Source organism: Hemiscyllium ocellatum, chromosome 15 (assembly GCF_020745735.1).
Source record: "Hemiscyllium ocellatum isolate sHemOce1 chromosome 15, sHemOce1.pat.X.cur, whole genome shotgun sequence".
NCBI classification, from domain to species: domain Eukaryota; kingdom Metazoa; phylum Chordata; class Chondrichthyes; order Orectolobiformes; family Hemiscylliidae; genus Hemiscyllium; species Hemiscyllium ocellatum.
This window is the reverse complement of record NC_083415.1, coordinates 61,707,202-61,726,292: the sequence shown is the minus strand read 5'-3', so window position 1 is coordinate 61,726,292 and position 19,091 is coordinate 61,707,202. Positions and strand designations below refer to the sequence as shown.

General features: G+C 43.7%; 1 protein-coding gene across 4 annotated transcripts in view; it reads right to left on the bottom strand.

The window, feature by feature from the left end:
• Positions 1 to 19,091, bottom strand: part of unm_sa1614 (un-named sa1614) — a 273,238-nt gene that overhangs the window by 132,963 nt on the left and 121,184 nt on the right. For all 4 annotated transcript variants that reach the window (XM_060836540.1, XM_060836537.1, XM_060836539.1 and 1 more), the window contains 2 exons: positions 5,514 to 5,585; positions 4,399 to 4,448 (listed from right to left, as the gene is read on the bottom strand). In XM_060836540.1, coding sequence (XP_060692523.1) covers positions 4,399 to 4,448; positions 5,514 to 5,585 — 122 coding nt within the window. The remainder of the gene's footprint in view (positions 1 to 4,398; positions 4,449 to 5,513; positions 5,586 to 19,091) is intronic.

Sequence of the window (19,091 nt, the reverse complement as noted above, 5' to 3'; positions counted from 1 at the left end):
AAGTTTGCAGATGGTACCAAAATTGGAGGTGTAGTGGACAGTGAAGAAAGTTACCTCAGATTACAACGGGATCATGATCAGATGGGCCAATGGACTAAGGAATGCAGGTGGGGTTTAATTTAGATAAATGCAAGATGCTGCATTTTGGGAAAGCACATCTTAGCAGGAGTAAGGTCCTAGGGAGTGTTGCTGAACAAAGAGACCTTGGAGTGCAGGTTCATAGTTCCTTGAAAGAGGGGTCGAAGGTAGATAGGATAGTGAAGGAGGCATTTTGTGTGCTCTCCTTTATCGGTCAGAGCATTGAGTACAGGAGTTAGGAGGTCATGTTGTGGCTGTACAGGACATTGTTTAGGCCATTTTTGGTATATTGCGTGCAATTCTGGTCTCCTTCCCATCTGAAAGGATATTGTGAAACTTGAAAGGATGCAGAAAAGATTTACAAGGATATTGCCAGGGTTGGAGGATGTGAACTAGAGGGAAAGATTGAATAGGCTGGGGTTGTTTTCCCTGGAGTGTTGGATGCTGAGGAGTGATCTTGTTGAGGTTTATAAAATCATGAGCGGCATAGAAAGGATAAATAGACAAAGTCTTTTCCCTGGGGTGGGGGGAGTCCAGAACTAGAGGGCATAGGTTTAGGGTGAAAGGGGAAAGATATAAAAGGGACCTAAAGGGCGACTTTTTCACGCAGAGAGTGGTACGTGTATGGAATCAGCTGCCAGAGGAAGCGGTGGAGGCTAGTACAATTGCAACATTTAAAAGGCATCTGAATGGGTATATGAATCAAAAGGTTTTGGAGGGACATGGGCCAGGTGGAACTAGATTAGGTTGGGCTATCTGGCCGACATGGACGAGTTGGACTGAAGGGTCGGTTTCTGTGCTGTACATTTCTAAAACTCTGATTCTATGAGGGTTGTACATCTAAATGACATTTTAATTTATGCAAATATATTTTCTTCAGATATCTACTCTGAATTCTGGTGCAGCAGTCCTCACCATGATTTTTTTTAAAATTTGGTATGGTTTAGAACTGAGAGTTGAGATTAAGAACAGCGGCTTGTTTCAAAGAACAAGAGAACAAAGAAAAATGTTTGCTGTTGGAACTGGCATGGAAGTTAATAACTATACGAAGGACCCTGGACACTGAGTGGTTGCTCCACTCAAGGCTGGCAACTGGTTGGATGCTGGTCAATCAATGGAGAGCTTGCCAATCACAGAGAATGCTGATTGAAAATTTTAAAAAGTGAACGGTTTCTGACTGGGTTTTAGCAGAAGGGAGAGTGAGTTTTGAAAACTTCCAGATACTGTGGTTGTGTATTGCTCTCTCTAGTTTTCTATCTAGTTACTGAATTGTTGAATGATCTTAGAAAAATATCCCAGTCTGTAAGAAATAAGTAAGTACATTTATAGAAGTTTTCTGAAACTGTCCTTACTAACTGGTAACTTCAGAATTCAAGCAAGGTATACAGTTCTGCTTGCCTGTGAACAAACAATTGTTCAATGATTTCATGAAGGTGTCGTATCTATCACTTGAAATGGTTTACTGAACTAACAAATGATAATCACTTTTTTTTTCCTAAATTGTTCCTTAACTGTCTCTACCTGTCTGTGTGAGTGAGGGTTATGATCAGGCTTTAGATCATAGAAATAATTTAATTACCTTTGAAGTTTCTCCACAGAGGCTGGTATGCCATCACCAAGTCACCTTTTATTTACCTGTGGAAGGTCCTCTCAGAGTGACAGGATGTCTGACACTCCTGTTTATTTTTATTTTCCTTCAGAACACTCCTGTTTATATCTGTCAGCCAGGGCTCTCTGATTGGACCAGATTAATAGCCCCAGTCAGGCAAACCATATTCTATGAGGCCCACCTGGCTGACCTCATTACAGTCACTACACCCCTTTGCCTCTTGAATCCAAGGACATTGGCTGATTTTTTTAAAGCTCCTCCTGCAGCATTTTAGCACCAAGTAAGATTCCTTGGATATGGGTGGTGCGTAACACAAAGTAGATCCCCTCAAAGCCAGTTCTCAGAGTGATAGGTTGTCTGACATTATTGTTTTTATCTGTCAGCCAGGGGCCCCTGATTGGACTAGATTAACAGCCCTAATCAGGGAGTTCATATTTTATGAGATACACCTAGCTGACATTGTTGCAATCATGACATTCTTGTTTTTCTGTATTCTGCCACAGTTACATTATTAATAATAAATTGTGAATTTTTGTTTAAGTTAACGGTGGCATGGTGGTTAGTACTGCTGCCTCACTGCACCAGGTCCCAGGTTGATTCCAGCCTCGGGTGACTGTCTGTGTGGAGTTTGCACATTCTTCCCATCTCTGCATGGGTTTCCTCCGGGTGCTCCGGTTTCCTCCCACAGTCCAAAAAGATGTGCAGGTCAGGTGAATTGGCCATGGTAAATTACGCATAGTGTTAGGTGCATCATTCAGAGGGAATGGGTCTGGATGGGTTACCCTTTGGAGGGTTGGTGTGGACTGGTTGGGCCAAAGGGCCTGTTTCCACACTGTAGGGAATCTATTAATAAAAAAATTGGTATTAAAGATCTGTTATTTGTAAAGTTTGGTTAGGAACAATTGGGAAATTTTGCTGGTCATTGAATGTTTTAATTTCACCATGTTGCAAATCCAGTGTTAGTGAAGCTGATTTGGTTTCGCAATACTATCACTGTCTTATAATACTGGGAGAAAAACACCCTGAATCTCTGCAACTGATGCAATCAACTAAAATTACATGACTTTCTTTGAAAGCAATTGCACATCAGAGTGAAACTGAAAATACAAGGCAAAGAAAACTAAGTCAGCATCTTGTTCAAAACTATCCTGTCCCATTTACAGCAAAATCTTTTGGGCACAGATCAGTTTTAGCAGTCACTTATGCACCCACTGGAACCCTACTAAACACCCCAGAAGTTAAACAAACTCAGAAATTGTTGAAAAAACTCAGCAGCTTTGGCCACATTAATGAAGAGTAAGCAGAAAAATGTTTTGAGTTCGGTGACCTTTCTTCAGAACACCAGATGTTAAACATGGTCATATTCACTTTGAAGGACAAACAATATATTTTCTTCCTATGATTGGCCGAATTACCAAGAATGGTGCTGAATATATTTAAGATTACAAATCAACGGTTTTGTAAGGAATGTGGGACTGATCTGATGGAAGATTGCAAACAATAGTTGCTCATTACCAGTGTGAAACCAAGGTGAATAAGAGTACTTGTCGTGACTGCACGAAGTCAGGCTATTGTGTGGCTGCTCCATGTCTGCCACCCTGTTTGCATGAGGGGATCTCCCCAAACCCTACTTCTACACTCTATGTGCCTTCTTTGGGCACAGGGGCTGGCCAAATCTCAATTTTGCTGCAGTCTGTTGACTCAAACTGTGAGGTCTGATGCTCAAAACGGACCAGATTTCCTCCAAATCCGTCAGCTGGTCAGTATATTCTGCTGGCTGAATAACTAAAGTCCACTTGGTGGAGGCAAGCCACCCTTTAAAACATAATGCGTTATCTTGCACAATAGCTTAAAAGCTTAATTTTGAAGAATGCCCTCTACAATCTTACACACCAAATGCCATTTACTTCCATTACTGTGATTGCCCTGTTCCAATCCTTAAATTTAAGTTGTTTTGTTCATGGTAAATTGGACTTCTTGAATCTACGATAAGAGTAACTCACTTTAAAGAACTTTTTTTTCTGTAACTGCTGATCTAAACCTCATAACAGTATAAAGTTGGACTGTTATAACAGATGTAACCATGCAAAGTAATATCTGGTTAGCAATTCTTAATGCCTTTGATCAATAAAAGACATAAATTACACTGTAGCTAATATGGTATTGAAATGCAAATGGAAACACTGATCAGATTTGCTCATGTAGGATAATTACAGCATCATACAAGAAAATATGGACATAGACATAAGCTGATCCTCTTTTATTGTTGGCAAAAAAAGAAAACACTTTCTAGAGGACCTTTAGCTACTATGCATTGTACGTTAGCTTGCAAATTTCTTCTGGGGAATTCTTCAAGATCTGAATTGAACATAACCTTTACATAACTAGCATTAGCATTTGATTATGATTAACAATTCTGTTTTATGAAATGATTTGTTATGTCAAAAGCACTATCTAAAAGATTAGTGAAAGTGGGGTTAGAAAGTAACTTTTAAAAAGGAACTGTGTACAGGCATTGAAATTCAAAAATATGAAGGCTATTGAGGAGTGGACTAATTAGATAGCTCTTTCATAGCTCTGGCATGGGCACTATTGGGCTGAATGGTCGTCTCCTGCTTTATGTAATTCTGTGATATGGAACAAAAGAGAGTGAAGAAGAGAATATAAACTGTATTTCCACTCTTTTTGTGCATTTGAGATTTGAAACTCACAATTTGTTTTCATAATCTTTCCAAGCTTTTTCAAAGGGCTTCTTTAAATCCTGTAAAAAAGTTGAAAAAGAGTAAAAAGGAGGAAATCGAATTATTTCACATAACAATCAAAATTCCTATAGTGTGGAAGCAGGCCATTTAGCCCATCAAAGCCACACGAACCCTCTGAAGAGCATTCCACCCAGATGGCGCCCCCCCATAACCCTGTATTTCCCATGGCTAATCCATCTAACCTGTAATCCCTGGACACCATGGACAATTTAGCATGACCAATCCAACTAACCTGCACATCTTTGGACTGCAGGAGGAAACCAGAGCACTTGGATAAAACTCATGCGGACACAGAGAGAATGTGCAAACTTTACAGAGTCACCCAAGAGTGGAATCAGATCTAAGTCCCTGGTGCTGTGAAGTAGCAGTGCTAACCACTGAGCCATTGTACCACCCCCACATCAATGATGTGATTTGGATTATATTAGTTGAAATGCATGTGCTGATCCATATCATGTTGCAAATTCTGGAGCTAAGAATCTACTGAGCCTATCCTTAATATGTTGGATGCACTATTTGAGCTGTATTCTTTCTTTTGGCATTACTATTCTGTGACTCAGTATGAAAATTACTGTCAAAGTTGGTTTTATTGTCCATCTCTAAATTGCTGTTAAAAAAGATGATGAGCTTCTTTCCTAAACTGCTGTTGTCCCTGTGGTGAGCTTAGACATTGACTTAAAGGCAACATTGAACTTGAGCCCAATCCTTAATGATTAATCATATACAAATGCCTTTTCTGCAGCAGTCAATGAATAGTCATTATATGTTGGCTGTGAGATCTGACTGATTTTTTACGTTTCAATCAAGGTGCTAAAGCTGATTTAGTGTCTTAATTGCTGTCCTGAGTTTGGCCAATTCAGTCTATACTGGAAATTTGCTTTCAACTTGCATGCTTTAGTATTGCAATACAGCTTTTAAAAAAAGTGGGATTTTTGTATAAGTAATGACCAACAACTACCATCAAAAGAACTCTAAAACCAAGATATTAACTCAATATTAATTGTTCTGTCACAGCTTTCCCACTTAAAATTTATTTTGTAAAAACGTAGTCAATATTGCCTCACCCCCTTAATTCCTTTTAGTTCTCCTTTCAGCAGTGAGTTCAGGAAAAAGACAATGTGATTCACACTCTGTATCTAAAAGTGAAGAAAATACAATCAATATAGAGAAAGCATTGATACTGTCGAACAAATAAACAAAATGGACAAATGTAAAAGACAAATGTAAAGTTATGTATTTTGAATGGAATTAATGTTATCCACCGATGATCCAGAGATCTTATTAAGTAGTGGTTGCATCGATAAAAAGAGTCCACGTTCAATCCCAATTTGCTCCAATTTGGGTAGTTGAAGAGTTCTGGAAGGGAGAATCTAGCAGGGTTCATGTTTCTGAGCAATACTCAATGGATTAAACTAAAAACTTGGCCACTTGGATAGGGGGATAGGATGGAATTTGGTTTAGTCATTCCTCTTGCAGTCAACTGGCCTGCCAAAGTTTACAAAAGAATCATAGCTCTGAGTGGGCAGCAGAAGATAACAAAATATAACCTGAGTACAGTAGATGAGGAATTTAAAATGGTAATGAAAGGAAAAACAGCCGACTCTCTTCTTCTGCTCCATATAATTTAAAATAAAATCTATGGGTGGAATCTCATCGGAGTCCAAGTGATATGGGACATGACTTGATGCTTGAAGAATCGGGCTACAAGTTCGGCAAGATCAGAAGCACAAGTGGCATGCATTCCTGATGAAGAGCTTATGCTCGAAATGTTGATTCTCCTGTTCCTCATATGCTGCCTGACTGGCTATGCTTTTCCAGCACCACACTCTTCAACTCTGATCTTGAGCATCTGCAGTCCTCACTTTCTCCAAGTTGTCACAAAAACTAAAGTTTCTGGAAATACATGTGAAATTTACTAATTCACTGGCGACATACAAATGTACTAGTTAAAACTATGATCACATTATAAACTACCCCTATAAATACAGACAGGAAGAAAAAAAATGGGTGTTATGGAAGGAGGGAAAGATTGGCAAGGCAGTCAATGATCCCTATTCACAGGGTTCACGGAGATGATCCTTTTGGCTTGTCAGGATGTGCTGCTCCTTGATTTATCCTTCTTCCTGCAGGAATCATAGGGTCCTAGTTCATATTTATTAGGGACCAGGCTGTATTTCTGGACTCATCGTCCATTGACACAGTGCTTATTCAGTTTCACCCTACCTGGATACTTATAGCGTGCCTGACTTGCATTACTTTTTATCCCACACTGCCCTCTCATTTTTAGATACTGGCTTATATTACAGCTGTCTGGCAAGGTAGTTTAGCAGTCTTAAAATCAGGAAGTTTGTCATACTGTCAGCAGGCCTCAGTCAAGGGGCCAGGCTTTGGTCAATTGTGAAACAGAGCAAGTCAAGAGCCTCTAATACCAGATGAAGCCCTGCCCCAAGCAGACAGGATCATCTCCTCATAAAAGCTGAGGAGCCAATTGATGGGCAGCACATCACACAGCCAAACGGACATTCGAGTTGCCATCCACTTGAATTCCCTCTTTCACTTCCCCAGCAACACCTTTATCTTTGGCTTCCTCCAATGTCAGCATGAAGCCAAACAGGAATTGGAGGATCAATACTTCATATTTTGCCTGGAAAACTTACAGCTCAATGGCTTTGACATTGACTTCACCACCTTCAAATTCCGTCCTCCCCCAGCCTTATCCCATGTCTAGCTCTATTCTCCTCCTTGCCTTCCTGACCTGCACGAACCTGTCCAACTTGCTAGTCACCTATCCGCTCCACCCTTCCCACTGACCAATCATAATAACCCACCATCTACATCCACCTATCACCTTCTCACGTACCCTTACCCCAGCTCCGTCCCCCTTTGGTCTATGTACTTCGAGACTCCCTCCCACTACCCAGCCCTGACGAAGGGTTTCAGCCTGAAACATCGACTTCCTTGTTCCTCAGATGTCTGACTTGCTGTGCTTTTCCAGCCTCACATCTACTGACTCTGGCTTTCAGCATCTGTAGTCCTTACTGTCTCCTACAGATCCAATTTGGCTCTTTCTGCCCAATTGTGCGATGTTTTTCCCCTTGGAATGAAAAAGAGGCAGGTATTGTGGAAGACGAAAGTGGATGTCCATGAGTGAGGTGTCCAGAACAAAGTACAGGCCGTGTACAAGCCTTGTAGAGTTAGTGGTGTCAGGACTTGGGTTGGGTGAGGGCAAGTGGGAAGAGTTTGCATTAAATTTGAGATGGGCATAGAGTCCTACAGCATGGAGACAGGCCCTTTGGCCCAAACTGATCCATGCCGACAACAAAATGTCCGTCAATGCTAACCCCATTACCTTCCAATAGGTCCATATCCTTCTAAATCTTTCTTATCCATATATTTGTCCAAATGCCATTTAACTGTTGTTAATGTACCCACCTCAACCACCCGCTGGCAGCTTGTTCCATGTGCGTACCACCCTGTGTAAAAAGGTTGCCCCTCGGGTTCCCTTTTATTCTTTCCTCTCTAACCCTAATTGATGCCCCAACCTTGGGGAAAAGACTGAGTGCATTCACTCTATCCATGCCTCTCATGATCTTACATATCTCTATGAGGCCCCACTTCGGTCTCCTATACTTGAAAGAAAAATGTCCTAGCTTGTCCAACCTCTTCCTATAACTCAGACTTGGTAGCATCCTTGAAAATGTCTTCTGAACTCTTTCATTTGGGACCTTGACCAAGATCTCTGTATCCTCACTAGCCATGGTCCTGGAAGACTGGCAAGTAGCTAATGTTGTTTCTCTGTTCACTGAGTCTCACCTCGGTGCTTGGGAAGCTATTGGAAAGAATTTTTAGGGATTGAATTTATGCGCATTTGGAAAACAGTGGCCAAATTATAGACAGTCAGCATGGCTTTGTGCAGGGCAGATCATGTCTTACAAACTTGATTGAATGTTTTTGAGGAGGTGACGAAGGTGAAGAGGGTAGAGCAGTGAATGTGGTCTACATGGATTTTAGTAAGGCTTTTGACAAAGTCTCTCACGGTAGGCTCATCCAGAAGCTTAAGATGCTTGGGATCATTGGTGACTTGGCCACATGGATTCAGAATTTGCTTGCCAAGGCAGAGAGCAATTGTTGAAGGGTGTTTCTCTGGTTGGAGGCTCGTGACTAGTGGTGATCCACAAGCATGTATACTGGGACCTCTAGTGTTTGTGATATTTTTAGATGGCGTGGATGAAAATGTAGATAGGTGGGGGTTAATAAGCTTGCAGACAATATAATGATTGGTGGAGTTGTGGATAGTGTTGAAGATTGTCAAAGGATATAGCGGGATATAGAGCAGTTGCAGATACAGGCAGAAAACTGGTAGATGGAGTTTAATCCAGGCAAGTGTGAGTGCAAAGGAGATGTGAGGGACAAGTTTATCGCACAGAGTGTGCTAGGAGTCTGAAACGTGCTGCCAGGGTTGGTGGTAGAGGCAAATATGTTAGGGGAGTTTAAGGGACTTTTAGATAAGCACATGAAGATGCAAGGAATGGAAGGATCTGGACCAAGGGCAGGCAGAAGGTATTAGTTTAATTTGTTGTCTTGTTCAGCATAACATCATGGGCCAAAGGACCCATTCCTTTGTTGTACTGATCTTTATTTTATATAATAATGAGAGTGGTTGTTGGGAGTGGATACAATAGCAAAGATAGATATGCGTGAGATATCGGCACTTAAACTGGCTGAGCAGAGAAGGACATTGATCTTCTTCCTGTATGCTGTAAGTTCCACCAATTCGCTGAGACTGCTTCAACATGAGTGGTAACTTCACACCAGTTTAGCATGGTCTCATGTTATGGCCTCCTCTGCCGGCCCTGGAGAGATACAGGAGGTCCTGCCTATGAACGACCACATCCATCCGGACCTCCAGGACCTTACCCATTAAGCTGGGTGACAATTTCCCTTCTCTGCCATATCCGAGATAAATGTCAGCAACTATGCAAGTCTCCTGTGGAATGAGAGTACTTGTCCTGGTGCACACGGAGCTTTTGAATAAGGAAAGGATGCAAGGGATGCCAGTGAATTCTGGGATATCTATTGAGTGGCAAGTTGTTCTACAAATGGCAAGTGATTGGAGCATGGAATTCAGCTCTGCCTTCAACACCATAATTCCAACCAATCTCCAAACTCTAAGGTTTCTGCTCTGCCCTGTGCAACTGGATCCTCGACTTTCTGACCACAGCCAGTGAGAATAGGCAACAACACCTCCTCCATAATAATCCTCAATCCTGGTGCACTGCAATGAAGCATACTCAGCTTCTTACTATACTCCCTGTACACTCTTCCCTGTGAGGTCAAATTCCATCCTAACTCCATCTACAAGTTCGTTGATGACACCATTGTAGTAGGCTGGATATCAAACAATGATGAAACAGAATACAGGAAAGGGCTAGAATGTTTGTTGGGATGGTGTAAAGATAACAATTTCTTTCTCAATGCTAGTGAGGCAGAAGAGTTGGTCATTGACTTCAGGAAGCAAGGTGAAGGGCACACCCAAGCCTACATTAATGGAGCTGAAGTGAATATGCTCCAGAGGGTCCAGTTCCCAGGAATGATGATCACCAACAATCTTTCCTGGTGCACCCACGCTGACGCTACAGTCAAGAAAGTACTAAATGGCTCTACTTCCTCAGGAGGCTAAGGAAATTTGGCATATCCATTAACATTAGCAGTTTTTTTGATGAACCATATAAAATATTCTATCTGGATGTATCACAGCTTGGTAGGGCAACTGCTCTACCTAGGACCGTAAGAAATTACAGAAAGCTGAAACACACGTACCAACTGATTCAAGAGCAGCTTCTTCCCCGCTTTTATTAGATATCTGAATGAACTTCTCAAATTTTGAATTTAACACTGACCGCCTCATTCATTATGAACCTTCTCTGCAACCATAACATTGTATTTTTCACTCTGTTTTGTTATCCTAATGCACTTTGTATGGTATGATCTGTCTGTACCACAAGCAAACTAAACTTTTCACTGTACCTAAGTACATGTGACAACAATAAATCAAAACATCAGGCATAAAAGACAATATAGGAGTCAGGTAGATAAATAATAAGGCAGGTTTGGTAACATAGAGTGAGACAGTTCGCTAGGCCTAAAAACTCAATGCAAGTCAGAATTAGTGGACAAAGGTAAGTTTCAATCCTATATTTTTAATTAAAATTTTCAAGATTGGAATGAATAAACACAGAATACATTGACTAATTGGAATCAATGTACAGAATAACTATCATTTCTTAGAATACAAAAACAGGATCAAGGGACAAAATGCAGTTCCAATAGGCAGAGGTCAGTTGCTTAAATTGGGAAATGTGCTGACTTGGCAGAATTATTTAAATTTAGAGTACTTGAAATTGCATAGTTTTCACTCTATGGATGCAGTTGGGTATATCAACCCTGGAAACAGTTCCTAGGTCCAAAGAGCTATATGATTCCTTTGGATGGGCTGGAAAATCTGGATTTTCACCTGTCTCATCTCAGTTGTCTGGGTCAGTTGCTTGGAAAATTATGAAAAAAGTTAAAAAAAAGCTCACCACAACAAGTATAGGACAGAGATTACGGAATGCTCAGGAATCTCACTTCAGATACAATAGATAAAGGGACAATGATGAGATAGAGAGCAGGATTGAGTGTGTTATACTAAAATGTACGTAGTATATACAAACAAGGTAACTGAGTTTGTAGCGCAGGTTGAAATTGGTAGTACAGTGTTGTAGGTATCACACAGAGGTGTTTGTAAGGGGTGACTAACTACCTGAGGATACGTGTCCTATAGAAACGACAGGCAGATGGGCAATGGGACTGGTTTGCTATGTTAGAAAGAACAAAAAAAATCAATAGCAAGTAGTGATATTGAGTCAGAAGGCATAGAATTTGTGTGGTTCATAGAATCATTGAGTCGTAGAGGTGTACAGCACAGAAACAGACCCTTCCGTCCAACTCATCTGTGCCGAACAGATATCCTAAACTAATCTAGAACCATTTGCCAGCCCTTGGCCCTTCTCTATCTAAACATTTCCTATACCTTTAAAAAGTTGGAATTGTCCCAGCCTCTACCAGATGGGATTCTAGCAGAGATTTTCAAAGTTGGATGAACAGAGCTTACCTATCATCTCCACCATCTGTTCCTGAAAACCTGAGACAAAGAAGAAATCTCTGCCAATCTCAGAGATGCTGCCAGTGCTAATGTCTTCATCAAAGGAAACAAAGACTGAAGAATCTTCCTACTCTCCATCGTCTAGAAATTATCACTTGCTGTATTTCCGCTGGGCACCTTCTCCCAACCTCGGTGGAAATCATTCTGGAAAGTCAGTGTGGCTTCTGACCAAACTGTGGAATTATGCGCATGATTTTCATTGCTCATTAACTCTAAGAGAAATGCCAGGACCACCACCAACCACTCTACATGACCTTCATTGACATGATCAAAGTTTTTGATTCAATCAGGAAATTCTATGGGAGATCCTGTCAAAGATTGGCTATCCAGTGAAATTCATCGACATCGTACTTCTCCAGAATAAAATGTCAGCGACAGACCTCTCTAATGGTAATACGACAGAAGCCTTTGAGGTCAAGCAGGGATGTGTCATCGCCTCTACTCTTATCCCTATTTTCATCACCAACCATTCTTCATTTTATTAAGAACAAGCTTCCCAGTGGAAAGGGAACCAGAGAAAGGTATGCCAACAATCTCAAGGCCAATTACCAATTCCACCTCCCGGACATACCTGCCAAATTTGTGGTTGGAGGCGTGGCTCTAGAATCAGGCTCATCAGCCACACATGGATCCACAGAACCCATGACCAGTGACATAGACTTTCCTAGGTAGGCAATCATATTTGTCAGTGAGTGATTGCTGATGAAAATGACTGGTCACCAGACTTCACAAAACCATTGTTTCATCTTAACAATATCCTTCATGGGCAATAAATAATTCATATTACTTTTAGCACTTTCAGAATAGGTGCTCGAATCCTGTACGTTCTATAGTTGTCAACAAGCAACGTGACCTCTTTATGTAATCTGTCAAAATTCAGAATACATATGGAAAGTGCAAAGATAAAATCCAATGCCAGGATCCTGGGCTTAAACAAAGGAGACTACAATAGGATGTAGATGGAGTTGGCAAAAATAGCTTTGAAGCAAAGACTCTTCCAGTTTACTACTTGGACCATGTGAGATGCCATTTCAAGCCCTTGGGTGATATCATAACGTTGTTTGAGATGGATTCTCTGCATCAGCTGGTGGGACAGTTAATGAACAGTGAGGGTCTTTCAAAGCAATTTTTTAAAGTGCTCAGCAAAAGTATATGCCAGTGAAAAGGAAAGACTGTAGGAAAAGGGGTAATTTGCCGTGGGTTTAAGGAAATAAGGGAGGTGATTAAATGAAAGATACACAATGTGGCCAAGATCAGCGGAAAACTAGAAGATTGGGAAAGCTTTAAAGATCAACAGAAAGCCACAAGAAAAGCTATAAAGGAAAGTAAGGTAGATTATGAGAATAAACTAACTCAGAATATAAAGACAGATAGCAAAAGTTCGTATAATATATAAAACATAAAAAAGTGGCTAAAGTAAACATTGGTCCTTTTCCAGGGTGAGAAGGGGGATTTAGCAATGGGATATGAGGAAATTGCTAAGGCATTGAGTAAGTATTTTGTGTTACAGCGGAGGACATTAATAACATAGGAGAAAGTGAGGACTGCAGATGCTGGAGATCAGTGCTGAAAATGTGTTGCTGGAAAAGCGCAGCAGATCAGACAGCATCCAAGGAGCAGGATAATCGACTTTTCGGGCATGAGCTCTTCTTCAGGAATGAGGAAAGTGTGCCAAGCAGGCTAAGATAAAAGGTAGGGAGGAGGGACGTTGGAAATGCGATAGGTGGGAGGAGGTTAAGGTGAGGGTGATAGGCCGGAGTGGGGGTGGGGACGGAGAGGTCACGAAGAAGATTTCAGGTTAGGAAGGTGGTGCTGAGTTTGAGGGTTGGGACTGAGACAAGGTGGGGGGAGGGGAAATGAGGAAACTGGAGAAATCTGAGTTCGTCCCTTGTGGTTGGAGGGTTCCTAGGCGGAAGATGAGACACTCTTCCTCCAGCTGTCGTGTTGCTATGATCTGGCGATGGAGGAGTCCAAGGACCTGCATGTCCTTGGTGGAGTGGGAGGGGGAGTTGAAGTGTTGAGCCACGGGGTGGTTGGGTTGGTTGGTCTGGGTGTCCCAGAGGTGTCCTCTAAAACGTTCCGCAAGTAGGCAGCCTGTCTCCCCAATATAGAGGAGGCCACATCGGGTGCAGCGGATGCAGTAAATATTGTATGTGGAGGTGCAGGTGAATTTGTGGCGGATATGGAAGGATCCCTTGGGGCCTTGGAGGGATGTAAGGGGGGAGTGTCGGCGCAAGTTTTGCATTTCTTGTGGTTGCAGAGGAAGGTGCCGGAAGTGGGAGGTTGGGTTGGTGGGGGGTGTGGACCTGACGAGGGAGTCACTGAGGGAGTGGTCTTTTCGGAACGCTGATAGGTGAGGGGAGGGAAATATATCCCTGATGGTGGGGTCCGTTTGAAGGTGGCGGAAATGACGACGGAAGATATGGTGTATAAGGAGGTTGGTAGTGTGGTCAGTGGGGTTCTGTCCTGGTCCCTACCTTTCCTCCCTATCTTTTATCTTAGCCTGCTTGGCACACTTTCCTCAGTCCTGAAGAAGGGCTCATGCCCAAAACGTTGATTCTCCTGCTCCTTGGATGCTGCCTGACGTGCTGCGCTTTTCCAGCAACATATTTTCAGCGACATTAATAACATGCCAGTAATTGACAAAGAGACAAAGGTAGGTGAGGACCTGAAATTAATCATTATCATGAAAGAGGTAGTGTTATGCAAGCTAATGGAGTTAACCTCCTCCCACCTATCGCATTTCCAACGTCCCTCCTCCCTACCTTTTATTTTAGCCTGCTTGGCACACTTTCCTCATTCCTGAAGAAGGGCTCATGCCCGAAAAGTCGATTATCCATCTCCTGGCCCTGATGGAATACACCCTAGAGTACTAAGAGGTGACCGGAGAAATAGCAAATGCACTTGTGGTAATTTTCCAAAATTCACTGAACTCTGGGGAAGTTCCAGTCGAGTGGAAAACAGCAAATGTGATGCCACTGTTTAAAAAAGGAGGGAGACAAAAGATGGGGAATTATAGACTGGTTAGCTTAATTTTAGTTGTGAGGAAAATGCTTGAGTCTATTATCAAGGAAAAAATAGCAAGGCCATCTAGATACAAATTGTCCCATTGGGCAGACGCAGCATGGATTCATGAAAGGCAGGTCATGCTTAACTAATCTACTGGAATTCTATGAAGACAATATGAGCACAGTGGATAATGGGGACTCAGTAGATGTAGTGTGTCTAGATTTCCAAAAGGCCTTTGACAAGTTGCCGCATAACAGGCTGCTGCATAAGTTAACGATGCAAGGCATGAAGGGCAATGTATTAGCATGGATAGAGGATTAGTTTACTAACAGGAAGCAAAGAATGGGGATAATTGAATGCTTTTCTTGTTGGCAATTGTACACTGCTATGCAGAGGGACCTTTGTGGCCTTGTGCATTAATCACAGAAGGTTGGTCTGCAGGTACTGATTTCTACATCGCTAAACCCAGATGCCAACTCGAAGGCATCTCCTCCTACCGCCCCCTCGACCATGACCCCACCCCATCACCAAAACATCATCTCCCAGACCATACAGAGCCTCATCACTTCAGGATATTTCCCATCCACAGCTTCCAACCTGTTCAGGAACCCCGCTCCGTCCGATTCTACCTCCTTCCCAAGATCCACAAGCCTGACCACCCCAGCCGACCCATTGTCTCAGCCTTCTCCTGCCTCACTGAATTCATCGCCACCTACCTCAATACTGTCCTATTCCCCCCAGTCCATAAACTCCCCACATACATTTGAGACACCACCCACACCCTCCACCTCCTCCAAGACTTCCGTTTCCCCGGCCTCCAACGCTTCATTTTCACTATGGACATCCAATCCCTCTACACCTCATCCGCCATGACCAGGGCCTCCAAGCCCTCCGTTTGTTCCTCTCCTGATGTCCCCAACAGTACCCTTCCACTGACACTCTTATTCGTTTGGCTGAACTGGTCCTCACCCTTAACAATTTCTCCTTCGAATCCTCCCACTTCCTCCAGACCATAGGGGTAGCCATGGGCACACGTATAGGCCCCAGCAATGCCTGTCTCTTTGTCGGCTACGTAGAACAGTCCATCTGGCACCACTCCCCACCTCTTCCTCTGCTACATTGATGACTGCATCGGTGCCACTTCATGCTCCCGCGAGGAGGTTGAGCAATTCATCAACTTCACCAACACATTCCACCCCAACCTTAAATTCATCTTCACCATCTCTGACACCTCCTCCCCTTCCTGGACCGCTCCATCTCCATTAATGACGACCGACTTGACACTGACAAACCCACCGAGTCCCACACCTACTTGGATTACACGTCTTCCCACCCTATCTCATGCAAAAATGCCATCTTGTATTCCCAACATCTCCGCCTCCGCCGTATCTGCTCCCAGGAGGACCATTCCACCACAGAACACACCAGGTGGCTTCCTTCTTTAGAGATCACAATTTGCCTTCTCACGTGGTTGAAGATGCCCTCCAACGCATCTCATCCACATCTGGCACCTCCGCCCCCAAACCCCACTCCTCCAACCATAACAAGGACAGAACCCCCCCCCCAATCCTCACTTTCCACCTTTTGGGCAGCACGGTGGCAGAGTGGTTAGCACTGCTGCCTCACAGCGCCAGAGATCCGGGTTCAATTCTTGCCTCAGGCTGTGTGGAGTTTGTACATTCTCCCATTGTCTGCGTGGGTTTCCTCCGGGTGCTCCAGTTTCCTCCCACAATCCAAAGATGTTCAGGTTAGGTGAATTGGCCATACTAAATTGCCCGTAGTGTTAGGTGAAGGAATAAATGTAGTGGAATGGGGCTAGGTGGGTTGCTCTTCGGAGGGTTGGTGTGGACTTTTTGGGCCAAAGGGCCTGTTTCCACACTGTAAGTAATCTAATCCACCCTACCAACCTTCACAATAACCATATCATCCGCTGACATTTCCACCACCCCATCACCGGAGATATATTTCCCTCTCCACCCCTTTCCGCAAAGATCGTTCCCTCTGTGACTACCTGGTCAGGTCCACACCTCCCAACAAGTCACCCTCCCATCCTGGCACCCTCCCCTGCCACTGCAGGAATTGCAAAACCGGTGCCCACACCTCCTCCCTCCCCACCATCCAAGGCCCCAAGGGAGCCTTCCACATCCAAAGTTTCACCTGCACATCCACCAATATCATTTATTGTATCCGTTGCTCCAGATGCGGTCTCCTCTACATTGGGAGACTGGACTACTCCTCGCAGAGCGCTTCAGGGAACATCTCTGGGACACCCGCACCAATCAACCCCACCGCCCTGTGGCCCAACATTTAAACTCTCCCTCCCACTCTGCCGAGGACATGCAAGTCCTGGGCCTCCTCCATTGCTGCTCACTCACCACCCGATGCCTGGAGGAAGAACGCCTCATCTTCCGCCTCGGAACACTTCAACCCCAGGGCATCAATGTGGACTTCACCAGTTTCCTCATTTCCCCTCCTTCCACCTTACCCCAGTTCCAACCTTCCAGCTCAGCACTGTCCCCATGACCTGTCCTACCTGCCAATCTCCCTTCCCACCTATCCACTCCACCCTCCCCTCTGACCTATCACATTCACTCCCACCCCCATTCACCCATTGTACTCTTTGCTACCTTCCCCACCCTCCTCTCTGACCTATCATCTCCATCCACACCCCCATTCAGCTATTGTACTCTTTGCTACCTTATTCCCACCCTCCTCTCTGACCCATCACCTCCATCCCCACCCCCATTCACCTACTGTACTCTTTGCCACCTTATCCCCAGCATCCCCCCTCCATTTATCTCTCCACCCTGGAGGCTTCCTGCCTCTATTCCTGATGAATGGGTTTTGCCGGAACGTCTATTTTCCTGCTGCTCGGATGCTGCCTGACCTACTGTGCTTTTCCAGAACCACTCTGATCTAAACTCTGCAGGTACAACAGACAATTAAGGCCGCAAGTGAAATTTTGTCCTTCATTGTTGAAGTGATTGAGTTTAAAAGCAGGGAGGCTATGTTGCAGCTACAAAGGGTGCTCATGAGGCCATACCTAGAGTACTGCATTAGATTCGGTCTCCTTACATGAGAAAGGATGGACCTGCACTAGAGGGGGTGCAGAGGAGGTTCACTAGGTTGATTCCGGAGTTGAGGGGGTTGGGTTATGATGATAAACCGAGTAGATTGGGATTATATTCATTGGAATTTAGAAGGGGGGGGCACTTATAGAAACACATAAAATTATGAAGGGAATACATAAGATAGATCTATATAGGATGTTTTCACAGCCGGGTGAAACTAGGACAGGAGGGCATAGTCTCAAAATTAGGAGGAGCAGATTTAGGACTGAATTGAGAAGGAACTTCTTCACCCAGAGGATTGTGAATCTATGGAATTCCCTGCCCAGTGAAGCAGTTGAGGCCTCCACAGTAAATGCTTTTAAAGCTAAGATAGATAATGTCTTTGAACAGTAAAAGAATTAAGGGTTATAGTGAGAGGATGGCTAAGTGGAGCTGAGACCATGAAAAGATCAGCCATGGGCTAGATGGCCTACTCCTGCTCCTAGTTCTGCCTTTAACACTTCTTGCACATCAAGAATCAAGGTTATATATGTAATCGGAGCGGAAAATGTGTTGCTAGAAAAGTGCAGCAGGTCAGGCAGCATCCAAAGAGCAGGAGAATCGACGTTTCGGGCATGAGCCCTTCTTCAGGAATGAGGAGATGACTGGGGTGTGCAGTGAGAGAGGGACTCACTGAAATCCTTGTAGAGGGAGGAGGAGAGCTTCTTCAAGGAAGGCATCCTTGCAAGAGGACTGGAGATAACCTGGAGTGTACAGTGAGAGAGGGACTCACTGAAATCCTTGTAGAGGGAGGAAGTGGTAGGTTACAGCGGGATATAGATAAGTTGCAGAGCTGGGCGGAAATGTGGCAAATGGAATTCAATGTAGCTAAGTGCGAAGTCGTTCACTTTGGTAGGAATAACAAGATGATGGATTACTGGGCTAATGGTAGGCTACTTGGTAGTGTGGATGAGCAGAGGGATCTTGGTGTCTATGTACACAGATCTCTGAAAGTTGCCACCCAGGTAAATAGTGCTGTGAGGAAGGCATATGGTGTACTGGGCTTTATTGGCAGAGGAATTGAGTTCCGGAGTCCTGAGGTCATGTTGCAGTTGTATAAGACTCTGGTGAGGCCTCATCTGGAGTATTGTGTGCAGTTTTGGTCGCCATACTATAGGAAGGATGTGGAAGCTTTAGAACGAGTGCAGAGGAGGTTTACCAGGATGTTGCCTGGAATGGTAGGAAAATCTTATGAGGAAAGGCTGAGGCACTTGGGGCTGTTCTCATTGGAGAAGAGAAGGTTTAGGGGAGATCTGATAGAAGTGTATAAGATGATTAGGGGTTTAGATAGGGTAGATACTAAGAACCTTTTACCGCTA